Genomic DNA, 19,655 nt, shown 5'->3' with positions numbered 1-19,655 from the left:
TGCAGCAGCAAGGAAACTCCCCGCACGGTCTTAAAATACAACACACTCTTGCTGTGATTCAACCACTACTCCGATTAACAGGCTGATGAATCTATAAACTCTCTGCCAACTCATGGCTTCGAGAGTCCGAAATGTTTATAGGCATTACCCTAGAGAGACGTCCGGGTGAAGCATCCGCTGATCTGATGAGCTAAAAGTGCAGCAAAAACTCACGTGTGATCTTTCGTGACTTCTGAAATACATTGTGTAGGTTGTTGCTTTTTATATCACAACTAGGCCTGCCAATCGATTGGTCAGGATATACCTCGGTGGACAACTAAATAAAGCTTAAAAATAAATAAAGTAATCCTCCACGCATTTATATACAAACCATCTGGGCCTTGCGGCGAAGGCTTCAGTGCTGGAGTCACGCTAACAGGTCAGATGGGTAGGTGTTACGGATCGGTACAATGACGGCCATTCCTGCAGCCACGGCACGACAGAGAAACCCGAGCACGCGGATAAAAATGCATCACCACGGAAGCCGCAGACAACTCTGAAAAACAGAGAGGGAGAGGGAGTGATCTAATACTAAACAACTCAATACAGAGAATAAAATCCAACATGGCTGGCACTCAATTATAACCAACCAGACAATACACTCAAACTCAAACACACAACTATAGGAAGAAATCCACAACGCAAGTCAAAGGTCTTTGGAACAGTATTTCTTTATTAGATGGCAGCTTTTGTATTACAAAAATACAAAAATTAGTTTCCCTAAAGGTTCTTAAAGCACCCTTCATAGTTGGTTAGTACAGATGAAAAAGGCAGTGAATAACAATTTAATATCAAGTTTGCTAGGCACTCGTCTGGCAGGGTCTGGATTATATAATATGTATCTGTCTATTGTGGGTTTTAATACCTTCATAGGGTTACCTTTAATCATTTGTTACCACAACTAGAACCTGAAGGGCTGAATGTCAATGCTTTCACCATTACAATTCTGAACACACATTCAAAACCAGGTGAACACAGCCTGAGAAATACATTGATTATCTATAAATACAGTTAGGGGAGTTGTTTAAAATAAAGTTAGGTTGTTTTTGGAGAACATACTGTAAATGTGCTGGTGTTCTCTCAATGGAATGACTGCAGGATTAAAAAAAAATACTTACAAGCACAGTATAGCAAACCTTTGGGTCTGAAATTAATACATTTTCCTAGTATATACATTTTCTGTTTCTTACTTTAGATTTGTTTTTGTTTTTTTATGACTGATGAAAACAACTAGCATTTCATCAAATAACCAGTTATTTTTTTTAAATACTTTTTTTCTAAATAATCATGGCACTTTTTCCCATTATGAAAGTAATCTTTTATAAATTATTTATCTGCACCAGCCCCTCACTTTATATTTAGGATTTTAATGTTTGTTTAACATGAACCTATGCCCATATTATTCACCCAGTTCAAAGAAGCCTATTAATTAAAATATCAAAATAAAACTCTACAAAGCAACAGCTAATTGAAAGCAATTTCAGCATGAACAGTGTACATCTACATCAAACATTGTGGCTTCTAAAACAGTAAAAATAAAATACAGTAAAATAAAAGTATCATGTTGAGTGATAACCTATGGTAAAGGTGACAAGTGTGACCTTTTGACATGGCAGTGTCAAAAGGTCAAAGGAATGACCTTTAATAAAGGTCATGCATACTGGATCAGGAAGACACATACAGATGGAAAACAGCACACTCAAATGTACACTTTACATTCCCAGGAGGAATAACATTGTGTGTGCAGAACAGGAAGACTGTGTCTAAACCCTGGAACCTCAAAATGACGCAGGGTGAGCTGATGAAGTACAAAAGCTCTCTATCGCCACCTGCAGCTTTTCATTTAAACAGCATACTTTCAGTCTGTAACCTGCATTGGTTGGCACACAGAATGTTTGAAGTGAAAAGTAATATGCAAGAGTAAAAGAAACATACATATGTAAAGGCATAATTATGAATTATGATATATACATTTCATTTTGACAATACTCATTGAAAATGAGTGGAAACACCATTTGGAATGCAATTGGAATCTGGAGGTTTTGGAATTGCACAAATATCTGTAGAATGATTTATATGCATCTTAGCAATGTTTTAACTATTATATGCCAACCAAAATGGAGAAATAGTTTAACTTTTAACTTTGAGTCAGGAAGCCCTATTAAAGTTCAATAAAGCTGCCATGATGAATACAGGGTTACTAAAGAACATTAACAGATGTCATGCCACAGTACTTACAAAAAACTTAATGTAAAGTTATACTGATGTTGATACAATGCATGCAAAGCTGCACTGAGGAAACCAAAGATAAAGTAAGAACAGATCTGCTCTGCTCCAATCCAATGACTGAAATGGTATGGAGGGGTTTAGTGTAGTACTGGCACAATGTTACTATGCATGTGTATGCATACAACCGTGTATGTGTGACAGCTGCTCTGAATATACTAACACGTTTATGGGTTGGCTATAAAAATGTTCCACATTTACAAAACATACAAAACATGAATTACTAAGAAACAAACCTGTACAAAGTTCACATATTTCTCACAAATGGCATCTTCACTCATCATTGATTGGTTTAGGAAAAAAAGAGCAAGGCAAAGAAAATATTAATAATAATATATGTTGCATCCAAAAGAAAATTAATGCAATGCATGCAATGAAAAAACAACAACTCTGAGCTAAAAACTTATCTGTCTTGGCAAATCAATTGTAAATAATGCACACACACATCCTAATGAACCTGTCATTGTGCTGAGGAATATGAAACAGATGACACATGGAATGTGTGCAAGTAGATTTACATGACTCTGTGTGTTGTGTGCTGAGCGTACAGCTGGTGATGGATGTACACACGTGCACTGAGCTCCCGCTACTGGTTCAAAATCAGTTCTGAGGGCAGTATTTTCTGCGTGTGCTTCGTGCCTGAGGAGTGTGTGTGTGTGTGTGTGTGTGTCTAGTTGTTGGGGTAGTACTTAGGGAAGAGGTAGAGGTCTTTACACAGGGAACTGGTGAACTCTGACATCTCTTTACAGCGATGATGGGCTGAACCAGGTGCGTATCCCTCTCTGCTTTTAATTAGACCGTTGACCTGTAAAGAACAACAGAGAGAGCAAAATACATTTTAACCATATTAAGCCTACTTTATCAGATTTTATATGAAACTATTTTTTATTATATTTGAAATAATTATATTTTAGGCCTCTAAATTAATCAACACAATAAAAACTTTGCTGAAAACACTGTTGCACAATCTTCTACATTCCTTCTGTCATCTGAATGATAATTTATACTTTTTAGCAAGTAAAAGGCCTTTAAGTATAATTCATCCCTCTTTTAGATTTTCTCTCAATGTTTAATGAACTGTTCAATGTCAAAAAACCTTTGACTTTAATTTCATGTCAGGCTTTTCATGATTAAGCTGTAACAAGTTGTGAATAAGGTCAAATTTATAAAACACTATCATAAAAATCAGATTTTGCATGGATATCAATGAATTCAACATCAATGTGCCAACATGTTAACAGTGTTTAGATAAAGGTCATACAATAAATCATTGCATTCAAAAAAAGACAGTATACTAAACTATTTACCTGCACAAGAATGTCTGCCAGGTGTGTGTCCTTGGCTCTCTGTCTGATTGCGCTGTTTAGTTCCTGAATGAACCAGGACCCTTTTTTGGTGTTTCTCATTGCAGCAGTGCCTGAAACACAAATCACATGCAAAACACAAAACTTAAGCAATCTGCACAATCTGTGACATATGACATGATGAATGGTGAGAAAATCAGATGAAGATACAACAATGTGTACACACTGAAACCTTTGTGGGTGGCAAAGCCGCAGATCATGTCGGATCTCTGAGGCAGTTTGACTCTCAGTCTCTCCCTGTCTTTCTCCTCCCTCTCTTTGTCATCTCTCTCCCCCTCTCTGCCAGCATCCCTCTGTTCACAGCCTGGAGATTGAGTCCGTTCCTGACCATCCAACTGGTCCACGCCGTTGTCCATCTCCTCTGAAAGAGAAAGAAATGTTTGTTTGCTTGTGTGTTGGTTTTATATTTCATTGCCAATTTAAAATACAATAAAGGTATACAATAAAGCTCTTTTACAACCTAGTTTTTTTAAACGGACTTCAGCTGAATAAAACTAATTCCTCAATGAATTAAAACCAACACACTTCCATACAATATGCTTCAGAGATTGGCTTTTGGCATGAGGCACATAATGGTGCATCTTTACCTCATATTAAGAACTGAAACAATAAATTAATTGGTGGATATTTGTTATTTTCACTTTCAAAGAATTCAATAAATGTGTCTGGAAATACTACTATTTATTACTCAACACATACTTAATATTTTATTTAAAAAAAAAAAACATTACAAGTCAAACTATGTCTATTAACCAATAATAAAAATGTATTTAATATAATATTTTTTAAAAATTTTAAGTTTCATTTAAATTTTTTGTTATGCGCTTTTGGAATTTTGATTATTATTATCATTTATTTAATTTCAGTTTTAATTTTAGTCATTTCATCACATCAACTTAAACTTACTTTATTTTGGTTAGTTATCAAGGCAACATTCTTCTTAAGTTTTTCAATCTAATATTTATACTTTTTATACTATTTATTTCAGCTTTATTTCAATTAACAAAAACATTCATTTTAATAGTCAGTCAAGTGTGCCCATATGTTTGACTGGTAGTCTATGTTTAAAAATATATCAACAATGACTGGTTAATCACCAGTAACTCACCTCCTCGACAAGCCTGAATGAAGAACATCTTTGGCTTATTCTGGAGCAGAGGGCAGCGGGAGTTATCAAAAACCTCAAACACCCAGTCCAGCTGAGAGACAGAGAGAGAGATGTTTGAAACTCTGATATGTAAAAGAATCTTCTGCAAGGCAATAAATTTACTTCAAATGGAACTCACATACCGATAAAATCACACGTGCATGTATAACTAAGAACCAAAATAAAAATGTAGTGTCAGAACTGGAAATTCAGGATGCACATTGCACTAGGGCGAAAACCCAAACATAAATAGACTTTTTAAAAACTTAATTTAAAATAGTTTTTTTTTAAATTAAAAATACAATGTAATAACGTTGTAATAATGTTAATGTATGTAAACAATGTAATAACGTTAATGTATTAAAATTAATGCATTTTTAAAATCAAAATTAAGTTTTCATTTAGCTGAAAACTGAGGGTTAGGATTAGGGTTTGGCTCATGGTTACATGCATGTAATTATGCATAATTAATTGTTATTATAATAGTAATTATATGTAACCTGTGTAACAAAGACACCTTAAAATAAAGTGTTACCTAATTAATACATTTTATTTAAAAAACAAGTTGCACACAGTTTTTATGTCAAATATTTCATAACAGAATTACGTTTCTACTCCGATTTGTCATTGAAATACAAACATTTAAATGGTGGCTGTAACAAAAACTTTTCATTACAGATTTAATTTAACATACATTAAGCAACGAAGTAATTAAAATATAGTGACTATATAAAATAATGCATTTTGACTAATTAATCACCAGTGTTTTGGCCAATGATTTTGGCCTTACCAAAATATTCGATTGCCAAAATTTTGGTGCATCACTAAGAATTAGGTAATAAAATCAAGCGCACCTCCAGCAGCTGTCCATCAGTGCCATAGACAGATCCCTCAACTCCATGTGACAGCAAACATACAACAGTGCAGTCAAATTCTGCATGCTCCTGCCGCTGGGCAAACTGCTCTAGCCTACTGCGCATTGCCTGAAAAAAACAAATCAAACACTTAATAAATGACTGCTTCACAGTGCAGTCTGACTCTGTCAGCGTGTCTAACTCACCTCTGCCGTAAGGTCTTTGTGCAGGCTGACTGTGAAATCCAGTTCCGTGAAAAGTTTCCTCAGCGCCTCCTCATCCACCTCTCCTCCCCTCCGGACATCTAAATCCGTGTTAGCTGAGTCAAACCTCACATTACTCAGTACCAGGGCCAGTCCTCGCGGGCAGGAGCGCATCGGGTATGCCTGAAAGGAAAGACATTTGCATAGAGGTTACACACTGTGCTAACATAGCGTAAAATACATGCAAATAAAATGGGTTGTGTGTGAGTGTGCAAAGGAATAGGGTTTGTGTCCTTGTACCTGTGATCTATGGGACTGGTAAAATTCCTGCGTGCAGGGAAGAACAGCTGTGGTCACGGGAGAGTCGGCATCCAAACACATCTCCATGCACTCTAAAACACAAAAACAACCCCATTTAGCTCAAAAATATGATGCTCATCTAACATAAGTTAACAAACTGCTTTTATGTACTGTACTTTCTTCTAAACAGTTAGTTCAGGTACTTACATTTTTGACTGGCCAAAAGCACTAAATATAACAGTTCATGTAAACAAGCATTGTTATTTCTAACTAAAACTACAACTTTTAACTAAATATATTTATTGGTAACTGAAATAAGGCTGACACTAAATTAAATATTAAATTAAAATATTGTAAATATTGCCATGGCACCTAAAATAAATACACTTTGACAAACAAATAATGATTTTAGAGTTTCAGGACAGATTTTGCTGGAAATCGCATACATATGGCTGTGTGTATTATGCAATAACCACACAAACCATTCAAAACGGCACACCTCCAGCGAATTAATCGCCAATTTTAAAAAGTCTTTGATAAGAAGTCCTGTATCCATTTGCACAGCAGTGCCAGATTTTTGGCATAGAGTGTGAACAACATAAATGTCATCATTGTACGCACAGAGCCTGGTTTATCTCAGCTTGACAAGTGTTCATTTTAAAACTGAAGCATAATTTGGGCTTTCTACACAAACACAAACACACGCACTGTACAGTGCTCACCATGAGTCCGGACTCTTTTCGCAGGTATAACACATTCCTTAGTTGGAAGAGACAGCGATGGCTCTGAAAAGCTTTTCTGTGAAGAGAAAAAACAACAGAAAATCACTTTTCTACACTGACTACATACACCATGCTGACAGTTACAGTCAGATCATTACCCACTAAAACAAAGTAAAGGATAGTTTGTATTTGCTTGGTTTTTCTGAAAGAATAAGTGCAGTTTGGTTGTGGTAAACTGGTGCATAATATTGACATTGCTGCATTGTAACTTCCCCTTTTGTCCTACTCTCTCCCTCTCTTTTATTCCACTGACCCAGCTCTGACCGATGTGGGTGGTGTGATTTCTATACATCTCTATTGTCATAAGACTGATCCCACAATTCCTCCTGCCACTTATTGTCTTGAGAAAATGTTGTATTATGGACAAGAAAATGCCTAATATAGTTGATGATATATAGTCTTTAGAAACCAATATAAAAAAAAAACAAATGTGCTTTATTCTCCTTCCATTAAGTGCAAAACATCAAGTAGATAGAATTTGTTTCCCTATGAATACAGCACATCTGTCTCCCTGGTTCTCATTCGATGTGCTGTCTTTGCTGAAGAAGACTTTTCTGGTCCCTCATTGCATGATCATTGCATCCGTTATGTTTTTATAGAAACCTGTCAAGTCAGTCTAAGTGGGTGTGATTCTGAAGTGAAGGCACCAACTCACATCTTTCTCAGTGAAGTCCATGAGCAGTCTGCAGAGATGCTGTTGCTCTGTCGCCGTAAGAGCAGCACAGAAGCTGCTGAAGGCTCGAGGGCCACGTTTAGGCAAAAGAAACAACAAATGACGACTCTTGCCCTGGGATGTTGGTTTAGCCTGAAAGCATATATTGAAAGCACAGATTCCATGTAGATCTATCCAATATATAACTAACATTAAGCTAGTACTAATACTTTACACGTACCATAATGGTTTCAGCCATGTTTTCTGTAAGGATTCCATCTTGTTGCAGACACTGGATCAGCAGATCATCCACCACTAAGTCCTGCAGAATTGTGACGGAGTTCTTCCTGAGCGCTAGTCTCTCCCATTCTTTCATGCCACAATCTCCCAGCATGATGAACCTCTGACTTTAAAAAAGGAAAGTTAAGGAAAGACAGTTACAAAACACACCCACTGCAACAAACAGTTTATATAAAGTAATTTTAGTATTCTTTTTTAATCAAAAATGTTTTTAACATTTAACAAAAGTGTTAAAATAACATTAACACATACAATTATACACAAATAAAAATGTTTATAACAAAATTATAAAAATAAATGATAAGTGAAACTGGAGGTGACACTGGAATTTGAAATAATTTAAAATTATTGCATATTAAATAGGCTTCTGTCTAATATATATATATATATATATATATATATATATATATATATATATATAAACACATACATACGTGATATATATGTATATGAATCTATATAAATATATGTATACAAATATATGCATGTATATAAATATATAAAACTGCAATTATCATGATTATATTATTGTAAAGTAAAAAGGAAACATTATTAATTTTTATGAAGTATTCAGATATGTCGTATTTGTTGTGTTGACTTCATTCTGACTTCAAATTAAAACATTTTACTACTACTTTAATATCACCATGCACCTGTCAAAGTCACTGCAAACAGATCTTAAGTTTTAACTAGGCATTTTTGAATAGAGCTGATCATTTCTCAAATTTTATTTATTAGGTTTTTCTTTTTGATTTGGGGTGAAAGTGACCTTCCAGTCATTATGTCTTCATTCTTCATGATCATAAACACACGCACAGGTGAGGAGGCTCAAGTGATCCGCATGCCTCCACACAGTGTCCTGCTAGTCTCAACAAGTTATAAAGGATACAAGGTTTACTTTACCTGTTTTAGTACAGGTCTTGCCGTGTGAAGATGACAGTAGATGACACACTGATGTATGATGATGATGTACGAATGGTGAGGCTGATTTGGTGTAAATCCAGAATGATGAATGCCAGCTCGCGCTGCAAACTAGCTTAGCATGCTAATCAAAATAAAAAACATAACTGTCAATATATAACACTGCTGACACTAAATTTATAATAAAAGCAGGCCTAAAGTGCAGCTTAAATCGTTTTGTGGTCCTTTCCTAGGCTGTTTATGAAGTTTACGAGCGATAAAAAATAAATTAACAAGCTACACAATACTATTAGCTGTCAGGTGCTAGCACTTCATGCGAGCTTTGTTGTTCTCGATGCAAAATTCATCCTTTAAAATTAATTTTCTCTTTGTCTTTCGTCTTCGTTCTCGATGCAACACGCAAAACAACAGAATCCGTGCCGAAAAATGTCTTTTTTTTAATAACTGACAGCACTCCGAGTCTCTGTACAAAAACCCGCGCGTGAAGCTGGAGCTGGCCAGCCAATAGGCATTGCGCATGCAGATGATTGACGTGAGGAACAGCCTATCGCAGCCTCGTCCGCTCCATGGTCCGCCCACGAAAGGGGCGGATGTCTGTTTCAAATTTGAAGTTTATGTAACTCCACACAGACATCATTGTTAGAAATACAGTTAATTTAGTAATTTCATGATTTAAAATTACCATTAAATATCAGCACAAGTCTAATTTCTGTTCACATTTTATTTCAAGTTTCCATATTTCCCAAACTTGGGTGTAGTACATCATGGTTCCAGAAGCTGCATCTTTTTTATTTACATATACTCAACTAAAAAGGTATTTTCATCTAATATTTGTATCATTATATGTAGCAATAAATGGTGCATCATTTTGAGATTAATATTGTTTAGTGCAAAAGAAAAACTGTACTGTATGTAATGTAACATCCAAATGTATCTACAGTATAATGCTGTATAATGCACCCAAACCAGGAAGAGACTCTCAATATACAGTAGCCTTCAACAGTTAGTTCTGGTTCTCAAATCTCATTGGACAAGAGGTACTTTCCAAGAGTGCTGATATAGAACCTGTATCAGCTGCACTGGAAATTGTCTGGATTTGGACTGTCCAAATATCTATGACTGTTGTTGGCAATAATAAATCAAGTTCTTTTGGAGTGTCTTATAGCAGGCCTACCTGAAATCAGATTTAATTAATTAAGTTACATTATTGTAATTAATCCACTCAAAGTTATTAATAAGATTAACTTTATCTTTGTCATATCAAAATAACGTCATTAAGTAGTATTTATTAGCATCGTGGTTTATTATCCAGTGAACAATTTGTCCATATTTTAGTTAATTTTTTAGTTAACCTTTAATTTTTAGTTAACCTTTAAGCAGCTCATTTGATTACTTCTAACTAAATTCTTAATTGCTGAATTTAATGAATATTGTTTATACTCTGCTGGCAAGATTCTGATATAATTGTATAATTTTTATCCAGTTAAACGATTGTTGCAGTTACAGTTCTATAACTACATCTCAATACAATATTAATATAGAACTGATATAAAGAAGAGCATGTGACTTTACCTCTGACCTCCAGGATCTAGAGTCTCTCCTAAATGACTGCTTTGGAATGGAATGGAAGTCCTTACAGGCTCTTATAAGATGACAGTATTAGTCATCCTTTCACTACATAAATGCACACCTATGTGTGGTACAATAAATGTCGCAATAAACAAAAACATTAAACCGGTCCAATCAGGTTTAGTCATCACTAGCAAGGAACTGAATGGGAAAAAACTTTTCCTCCATAAAGAAGACTTTCTGTCTAAGCTCTAGTTATTTAAACATTCGATGAAACAGTTTTTATCTGACTTAAATTGCGTATAAAGAAATACACAGTTAATGAAACACTACAAGATTGAATGTGATATAGCCCAATATAGGTCAAACTTAATAACTAGTGAATTTAGTCAATCAGTCATTGCTATAAACAGAAAAAGATTCCATTGTAGATTTTAAGCGTGCATGGTTTTATTTGGGCTCTTAACAGGAACAGAAAGCAACAACTTGGTGTTGTATCATAGCAGATTTAACAGGAAAAGCAATAATCAATTAAATTCAGATTAGCTGTAGTAGCCACATATACACAGCACAAGATCTCAGTTACTGTGTTATTACATGATGCACTATACTGTTGAAAATGACTGATTTAAAATGTTCTTTTAAATAGTAAATGAAAGTCCTTTTTTTCCACAAGAATTTAACATAACATACTATAAATAAAAATGATTATATATCTTCTCAGATTAAAATAGTTTAAACCAAACAAAACTTAGTTGTTTACTTCCAAGGTTTCATTTTATTACATTGATCAAAGATTCACATCTTGTGACAATTATCATTGGATGTACACCTTTTTGGCACCAAACAAAACCCACCATTTACTCTTAGTTTTTCTTGTTTTGTTTTTTTAATGACTGATGCTATTGTCTGTTTTAGGGACTGAAAAATAACCTAAGAGAGATTGTATGTGTAATGTGTATATACTCTTTTTTTACTCAACATGGCATATATACACCACCAATATAAAATGCATAACTTGCAACTACATATTAAATATTAAGAATGTATAATTAAGCTTGTGTGGAAACGTGTTTTAGTTAAAGAGTTGTAAATGCTCAAAATATCCAGCTAAATGTAAACTGTGAAGAACTACTCAAGTGCGTACACAAACCAGTAATCAAACACTTTATTCACACTTTCTCCTCAACAATTCCAAAGCAAACAAAATTAATATTTCCACACTAAAATCGTAAAGAACAATAAAGCAGTAGCAAGAACAGTGAAGTCACCTCACAGGCCTGTATCTCATGAAGTACAGTACATCAGAACCAAGCCAAATGCATCATACCTTTCCGCTATTAATATGGACTCTAGTTATTAAAGCAGATGCTAAACCAGCATTTTCAAACTGATGATTAGAAGTGCTTTTCAAGGAGCCTCCACAGCACCTTGTATGGCTTGGGTTGATAACCATCAGCTCTCTTCCTCCTGATTCTGCAAATAATTGTAAGGCCATGATCTATATACCTCAAAAACAGGAGTGTTTAAACTCATTCACGATCTTGACTCCTCAAGAACATGGTTATGTTTAGGGAAAATATATGACTCCACTAAAAAACAAAAAAAGCTTCAGTGTATTCAAACAAGTGCATCAGTACTTAAAAGCGGTGAAAGGAAACGCTGCTCTGTCATAGTCTGGAATTTTGCCCTGTGGACTCCAGTGAGGATTTACAGTAACTGATACCATATAAAATAGATCCCATACTTAAAGTATCATAAACATTTGCAATATCAAGCAGCCAAAGCGAAAAGAAAACCAACCAAAAGAAAACACAGGCTGAAGAGGTAGGCCTCATCAGATCCTTGTAACTTCTTCACACAAACACAACAAATAGCTAGTTTGGAATGTAACGTAAAGCATATTTGTGAGTCCAATTTTTCAAATAATCAATATTAGGTAATTTTTGAAAATCTGGAAATAGGAAAAATAATTTTTAAACATTTAATTGATTGAGTTGGTGGAGCATAAGCTTAAAAATTTATTTCAGTTCCATCAAACATGGGTTCATAGTACTACAAGTAAAACTTGATTTAACCATTCTAAACAAATTCAGCACTTGTACCAAACTACAAGTAATGGAGTCAAGCAGCGTTGGTGTCTTTTACGTCCTATAAAGAGAGAAAACAGGGGCAGTGTTGCATCTTGTCATAAATATCAAACAATCAAATATATTTGTAGGTCTTTGGATTTTTGAAAACTAGTTAACAAACTTTGACTTTTAACAAACACCAAATTAACATTTTAAGGGATAAATAGAGAATAAGTGCTATTGGGTAGTAAAAAAAAAACAGCGGCACATCTGAACGCCTGCTGAACTGAACATCTCTCTTTGGGTTTCAAAACCGTAATAACTGTCCAGCCTCTTCTCATTGGTTGATGTGATTTGGTCACATGGGAAGTAAATGGTCATCCCTTTCCTCTGGCTCCTCCCCAAGAGGTTCAGTACCCACACCTCTATATGTGGGTGCTTCTTCTCTGTTGCCACGGGAACGGCAGACAAAATCGCATCCGTCCTGTTAGGAAAAAATAAAAAAGATTTGGTTCATAATTTTAAAAAAAAAAGACCAAAACTGAGGATAAACTGAGACAAATGTATATGTAACTATGCTTACAGCAGATAAGTTGCCTATCTCTGACCAAAAGGCGTAGTTAGGGAACTGTTCAACTCCCTTGGCTCCAACTACCAGTCGCTGATAGAGGAATCCACCAGTCAGATACACAGCCAGGCAGCAGAATACACTATGGAGAGCAAACAGGAACATGATTACATGTAAAGCATGACATTAATGTTGCTCCTTAATTGTCTCTAATGGTGTGAAGATCCCTGTGAGAATTTTGAAGCACTCACATAATAAGGATTATGGAGCCGGTGCTGAGTTTGGATGGGATTACAGGACATACTACATTGGAGTCCAGCTCAAACAGGTAATAACAGTCCTTATTCTTCTTATTGTCCTCCAAAACCACTGAAAATTCATTCTAAGAAAACACACACACAAAAATTAATAAGAGCTAAGAAATAACAGCGCATTTGAAATTATTTGTAAGGGTAAAATCTTGCATACCTGAAATAATTATTTAGTTCAAACATCGCACTAATGGATTGGATTCAGATGTTGACAGAAATACAATCAATATTTATGTTATAAGAAATGTTAGGGAAAGTTACTTTTAAAAGTAATACATTACAATATTGCGTTACTCCCCCAAAAAGTAACTAATAGTATTCCTAATTACTTTTTATGGAAAGTAATTTGTAAAAGACCTTTCACACCAAAATTGAAATGAATAAGCCTCATGTTGAAGGAAATGTAAATTCAAAATTCTCAAACAAACTTTTTAGCTGTGCTACCATTCTAGATTACGTGAAGAATAGGCTGCAAGTTCAACACTTTCTTCTCAATCAAGAAAAAACAAAAACACAAATGTAATGTTTATCTGAAGTCATTTTTTCTTATTAGTATGGTTGAACTGGATCCTTAAAGGTCAGCAGCATTAGTTAATAAAAACAGAATAATTACATAAGGATATCTGTTAACAATTTTAATTCTGGCAGGTTAGCACCATTTATTGCATGTTTTTATTAATTGAGAAATACTGAATCTGTTTTTGTGCAAGTGAGAAGAGTAAATTCATGTTGACATTTAGTCTAGACCTATGGTACTGTAACTATCTTTTTACACAGCACACACAACGCCTTTGCACTCCTGATTTCTCTCAACATGGGGACATGTCAGTCAATAAATGGGAAAACAAAGTAACTGGCTTTACATATTTGAAAAAGTAACTGATATTTTCTTGTAAATTAAAAAGTACTGTTACTTTACTAGTCATTTGAAAAAAAAAGTAATTGATTATGTAACTCGCATTACACTGGTTATGAGGATCAATGACAACGCTTAATTCTTTCTTATCCAGATCTAATAATATATTAGGAAATACGTGAAAAATTAATAAATGCATTTTTATTTAATTATTATAGGAGTAGAGAGTAAAAAATGTCAATTGTCATCTCAAAAGCATTAAAACGTTCATACCTTAGTGCTCGTAGTGCATGAAATCATAATCATGGCTCTTCTTGGCTCTTTTGAACAGTGGCTGTCATATTTATCTCCCCCCTCATAGAAGAGCAGAACCCAGTCACCTGCATCAAGAACAAAAGGAGAACTAAGGTCAAAAAGTTAACAAGGCTTCCTGTGACACCTGGAAAATGTTCAGTAATTTAGTCAAATTTGAAGTTTGTTTTATTTTTAATGTTGGTTGTATTTACAATGTTCTCTTGCAATGCATCCTTGCTAACTGCTACTATATAACTAAACTAAACAAAAGCCACAATCCACAGAAGAATCACCAGACAATGAAAATAAAAGTTCAGTAGTCGTTATTATAAATGAACATTGATAACAATTAAAACTGAATTAACTGTTATAATAGAGATACCAAAGACCAAAATAAACATTAGGAAAGATCAATTCAGAAAAGTCCACCTGTAGAAAAAGCAGCAAATAGCGACACGTCACTTCTAAAGGTTACATACTTCCTTTAATAGCTCGTGTTTTGTTGTAGTCCCCAATTCGAACTATTTCAGCTTTTTCTCCTTTTTTTTGCTGCACAAGACCTGCATTCTTCACTCCGCCAGCATCTCCACACACCTGGAAAATATACAAATATTCGCTCTCCGGACCTTCTGCGGTGAAACTGTTCAGAGTGAATATGAAGACAGTTAACAAGACCAGCACAACCTGCAAACCGAATGAATGCTAGATTAACTTGAAAAACCCCGTCTTACTTTTGATTGGTGAGAGGCTCCAATAACTGGAGTGCTTTTCGCTCAGAAGCGCTCTGTGAAGTCAGGTTACACTTGTTTGTCACAAACTCAGCTTTCTCAGCTTGCACTCCAGCAAGTAGCACAAAAAGAGGAGTGATTATTCTCAGAGACAGCAACATGACTTTCACAGGTGACCCCTGATGGGAAAAGGGCAACACATAAAAAAAAAAACTGATCAGTGAATTTATCCAATGATTGACTTACGCATGCACACTAAATGTGGGCAGTGTAACCTGCGACAATATATGCATATAATACACATTTAATTATACAGACTCAGTATGCACAGAGTATTTTATGATTAGTGAAGAACTCTGGGACACAATTTAGAAAATTTGGGTCCTAATTCCAGGTTAATAACATTTGGTATTTCATAATAACTCGCATTTTTGCTATTAGTTAGTATACACTGCCATTCAAAAGTTTGGGATCAGTTACGATTTTTTATGTTTTTTTAAAGAAGTTTCTTATGCTAAGGCTGTATCTATTTGATCAAAAATACAGAAAAAAAAATAAATTAAAATAAGAGTGTTCTGTTTTAATATACTTCAAAATATAATTTATTCCTGCGAAACGAAGCTGAATTTTCAGCATAATTTCTCCAGTCTTCAGTGTCACACGATCATTCAGAAATCATTCTAATATACTGATTTATAATCAATGTTGGAAACAGTTGTGCTGCTTAATATTTTCTGGGACCCGTCAAGATTCTTTGATAAACAAAAACTTAAAAAGAATAGTGTTTACTGAAAATAAAAATTTTGTTCAAACCGTAATTTGTTCCCTTCTTTTTTATGAATTTAATACTTTTTATTTATTTATAATTTTTATTTTGAATAAACGCTGTTAACTTTTTATTCATCAAATAATCAAAGAAAAATGCATCACAGGTTCCAAAAAAAATGAATAAATAATTAAGCAGCACAACAGTTTCGACACTGACAATAAATCAGCATATTAGAATGATTTCTGAAAGATCATGTGACAATGAAGACTGGAGAAATGGCTGAAGAAAATTCAGTGCTTCGCAGAAATAAATTATATTTTAAAGTATATTAAACATTTTTGTATTTTTGATCACATAAATTCAGCCTTGATGAGCATAAGAGACTACATTAAAAATCTTACTGATCCCAAACTTTCGAATGATTAATTCCTGAAACGTGAAATATTTTTGGCCAAAATTGCTTAGGCTTTTAACCCAAAAAAAGGTGCACTCTGAAAAGCCAAATGTGAAAGGTCATCGCTGGTTCTTCAAATATAATCATATTTTTTTAAAGACTACAGACAGATACTGTTATTTTGGTGAAACTAGCTGAAAATGCTATTTTTGTGCATGTTTACAAATTGTTGCCAAACCAACAAAAGCTTGGTTGTAATGCCAAAAACGGTGTGGCGTTTATTTATGACTGAAAAAGACAACACAAAAGTTATACTGCATGGATGCAAATTCAAGTAACGTTAAGCAATAAGCAAACGATAATGGAGAACTTTAGTTAGGAAACCAGATAAACATGCTGTTAGCATAAGCTGTCATCTTTAAAATGCATCAAATGAAAGAAATGCACAAAGTTGATCACAAACGCACCTTTCGGACTTCCTATGACCGTGTTTACTGTAAGGTAGATAAATAAAAGTACAGCTCTTAACTAGCTGTCTAGTTGTGTCCACCCAGCCTGGGGATCTTCTCTTTCCCAAACTGTCGCACTAATGTCTTTAAACAATATTTAACGGCATTACATCAAAATATCCGGTGGTATCAATTATCACACATTGAATAAACACACTTCTGACTATATTCGCGTTAAAACGCGTGCATTATTGAAAGGATTTAATGGTTTGTGTTCAAACGCGGAAGTGAAAGTAAACGGGCGCCACATGTGACTTTGCATAAGGCGGAAGCTGAAGTGCTGCACGTGAACATGGGACATTGAGTTCTGCTCAAACAAGCAGACTCTGGCGCTGTGTGTGTCGAACATAGATCTAGTTCATCTACAAACAAGACGTGTTTTTCCTGATAAGCCTCAGTCAGCTGTCCTGTTCGACGTGGAAGTCAAAACGGCAGAAGTTTAGTTAGTGGCTTCACTGCTACCTTCAACATTCATAGCTTACTTGCTGACCACAGATCATTTGAAAACCACCAAGGAAATAATAGTTTTTTTTTTATATATACATATTACTGTATGTAGGCCTGTGTAAAGCTAATAATGTCTTTGTGTTGATAACTATTAGATATGTTTGGTAATATATAGATAATTACAACCTTACATTTTTAACATTTTAATTTTAAACATTTGTCTGTTTAAACTATTCATTGCTAGATATTTGTAAAATCTCACAAACATCCTGTAAAACATTTTTGACATCCTAAAGTTGATAATCAACAGTTTTTCAAGGTTAAGCGCCTTAAAACTGTTCAAAAACAGCAAAAGAGTTTTAGTTTAGGCCCTAATTTGTGCATATTTATCAGAGTTTGGTAAGATTCTTTATATAGCACAAGTTCTGTGTTGAAATTCTGGTCAATCGCATGAAGCGACAATGTTAATTCTGTCAGTTCATACATCAGCTTTTTATTACCAGTATAAGTGCACTAGTTTTTGTGAGGTGTGTTTTGATATTGTAGGCCTATATGTTTTATATACATTCTCTTGCGGTGAGGTTTTGTGATAGGCTACTAGTTAGCTTACTAACCAAGATGCTACTTCTTTTCTCCTTTCAGGATTTCAGGATATCAAGATATCCTCTATCTTTGTAATTGCATTGGAAATACATGATTAGTTTACTGCAGTCTTCCTGAATTAGCCCTTTCTTGCCTGTCATACATGCTTGTAGATGATTGATCATTTCTCCTAATCTTTGTCCAGGAGATTTAATTGATTGTGTCAGTTTTGTTTAGATTATTATGTTATACTTGCTTAAGTTCAGATAACAGCACACTCTGGAGTTAAGTTTGTTCGGATGGTTCAAAGTAAGGACAGAAAACTTGGCTATTTATAACAACAGACACTTTAGAAAATGATCAATTAAACTCAAGCATTTGGATTTAAAAAAAAAAACCTAATATTTCAAAATCTGCATCCAATATTGCTTACTCATCACTTAAAATAATTAGATTTTAAACTAAAAGTTTATACTAAAAATACACAAAAATAAACTTTGAAAGGCTTTGCACAAAAAGGGGGATAAAAATGTCTAAAAGGAGCAGATGTGCATCATTGTTCAGTGTGTTTTCCAGTTTATCTTTCCTAATGTGTCATCTGTGCTCCACTGTCTTTTACAGCTTTTTCTGAGAACTTTTGTGTTATATAAGCTGCAGACGACATTACACTCGTACATGTTCGCCCCTCCCCCTTTGCTCTCACTTTTTCTCATGTCTTTACCTGAGAAAACAGGCACACCCAGCAACTTCAACCCCACCAATCACAGCACACATGTGTGCACTTCCTGTTTCTGTGAGAGAGAAGCATGCAGTGCCAGTGAGGGTGAGGTGAGTGAAAGGCTGAATTACTGGAACAAGCTGTAGCGCAATCACTGTGACTCTATTGAGTTTATGAGAAGTGAAGAAAAGCTGCGTGCGAGCTTGAACAGACGGTTACTTCTGGACTCTTCTTTAAGACTACTGGAGAGGGAAAGTATAAGGAAAACAAAAACAAAAGGAGGGGAGGAAGATAAGAGTCAATCTGTACAAACTTGTTTGGGAATTTGAGAAGGGCGGGAGGAGGGGACGAGAGAGAGAGAGAGAGGAACACTGAGAATCTTTTTACTTTGTTGTAAACTTTTTGTGAACACATTAAGTAGGACAGAGGCAGGCTGGATAATTAAATCAGTAGAGCATTTATCTCGCTCAACTTTGGTTCTCTCAATGGGCAAACACTGATATGTGGAATGTCTGTGAGTTGTGCAATTCCTGCTAGCTTCACTTTGTCAAGAAAGCAGAGGAAGAGTTGGAGAGAGACAGAGAAGCGTCCCCCAAGACACTTCTCAGGTGAGTCCTCTGCATTATTCCCAAAACTTTTCATTCTTTCCTTTTTGTTGTAACTTTAGTAAACCAAACAGTTCTTGTAAACAAACATGTCCACATCACAGGCAAATACTGCATTGTCATGCTTGAGAATACTAATCTGTTTATTCTATTCACCACAGTCATTTTCTTATGAATCTGTTAATGTTAATTCGTTGTGCATCATATGATTCATAACATCTTGACATGAGTCATCTATGTCGATATGACACTATGACTTGTTCCTTTAACCCCTCTTAATAGTGCTTCGGCTCTTCCTAGGCATGAATTACTTCAAATGCCTCTGAACAAGATACAAGAATAGCATAAGTCAGTGGTTGGTTGAACTGCATTCTTTGTAAATTAC

General features: G+C 34.9%; 3 protein-coding genes across 5 annotated transcripts in view; 1 reads left to right on the top strand and 2 right to left on the bottom strand.

Moving 5' to 3' along the window:
- Positions 1-697: 697 nt before the first annotated feature.
- On the bottom strand, positions 698-9,369 carry LOC306886916 (caspase-2-like). Of its 2 annotated transcripts, none has more exons than XM_079444287.1 (11): positions 8,831-9,369; positions 7,869-8,034; positions 7,631-7,780; positions 6,916-6,991; positions 6,194-6,285; positions 5,897-6,076; positions 5,691-5,819; positions 4,798-4,888; positions 3,862-4,050; positions 3,633-3,742; positions 698-3,130 (listed from the first exon to the last, which is right to left on the bottom strand). In XM_079444287.1, exons 2-11 carry the CDS (start codon positions 8,019-8,021, stop codon positions 2,996-2,998), a joined length of 1,305 nt encoding a protein of 434 aa, XP_079300413.1. In that variant the 5' UTR covers positions 8,022-8,034; positions 8,831-9,369; the 3' UTR covers positions 698-2,995. The 2 variants fall into 2 exon arrangements, with proteins under 2 accessions (XP_079300413.1, XP_079300412.1); XM_079444286.1 differs by having other exon boundaries at positions 3,856-4,050; positions 8,831-9,358.
- A 2,192-nt stretch (positions 9,370-11,561) lies between these two features.
- On the bottom strand, positions 11,562-17,185 carry LOC306886921 (cation-dependent mannose-6-phosphate receptor-like). The gene is made up of 7 exons (XM_079444295.1): positions 16,877-17,185; positions 15,250-15,425; positions 14,998-15,158; positions 14,498-14,604; positions 13,309-13,439; positions 13,073-13,199; positions 11,562-12,973 (listed from the first exon to the last, which is right to left on the bottom strand). The coding sequence occupies exons 2-7, from the start codon at positions 15,405-15,407 to the stop codon at positions 12,848-12,850; spliced, it is 810 nt and encodes a 269-aa protein (XP_079300421.1). The 5' UTR covers positions 15,408-15,425; positions 16,877-17,185; the 3' UTR covers positions 11,562-12,847.
- LOC306886909 (uncharacterized protein) overlaps positions 17,151-19,655 on the top strand; it is a 17,285-nt gene continuing 14,780 nt past the window's right edge. For both annotated transcript variants that reach the window (XM_079444274.1, XM_079444273.1), the window contains exon 1: positions 17,151-19,273. The gene's annotated coding sequence lies outside the window, so the exon portion shown is untranslated. The remainder of the gene's footprint in view (positions 19,274-19,655) is intronic.

Source organism: Barbus barbus, assembly GCF_936440315.1.
Source record: "Barbus barbus genome assembly, chromosome: 21".
Classification (NCBI taxonomy): Eukaryota; Metazoa; Chordata; class Actinopteri; order Cypriniformes; family Cyprinidae; genus Barbus; species Barbus barbus.
This window is presented reverse-complemented; position numbering and strand designations above follow the sequence as displayed.

Coding starts and splice junctions, on each gene's coding strand:
- LOC306886921 (XM_079444295.1), bottom strand. CDS start 15,407: ATGTTGCTGTCTCTGAGAATAATCACTCCTCTTTTTGTGCTACTTGCT. Junction 15,159..15,249: donor GAGCCTCTCACCAATCAAAA/GTAAGACGGGGT, acceptor CACTCTGAACAG/TTTCACCGCAGAAGGTCCGG. Junction 13,200..13,308: donor GGCTCCATAATCCTTATTAT/GTGAGTGCTTCA, acceptor TGCTCTCCATAG/TGTATTCTGCTGCCTGGCTG.
- LOC306886916 (XM_079444286.1), bottom strand. CDS start 8,021: ATGCTGGGAGATTGTGGCATGAAAGAATGGGAGAGACTAGCGCTCAGG. Junction 7,781..7,868: donor ACATGGCTGAAACCATTATG/GTACGTGTAAAG, acceptor ATATGCTTTCAG/GCTAAACCAACATCCCAGGG. Junction 6,077..6,193: donor ACCAGTCCCATAGATCACAG/GTACAAGGACAC, acceptor CTTTCCTTTCAG/GCATACCCGATGCGCTCCTG.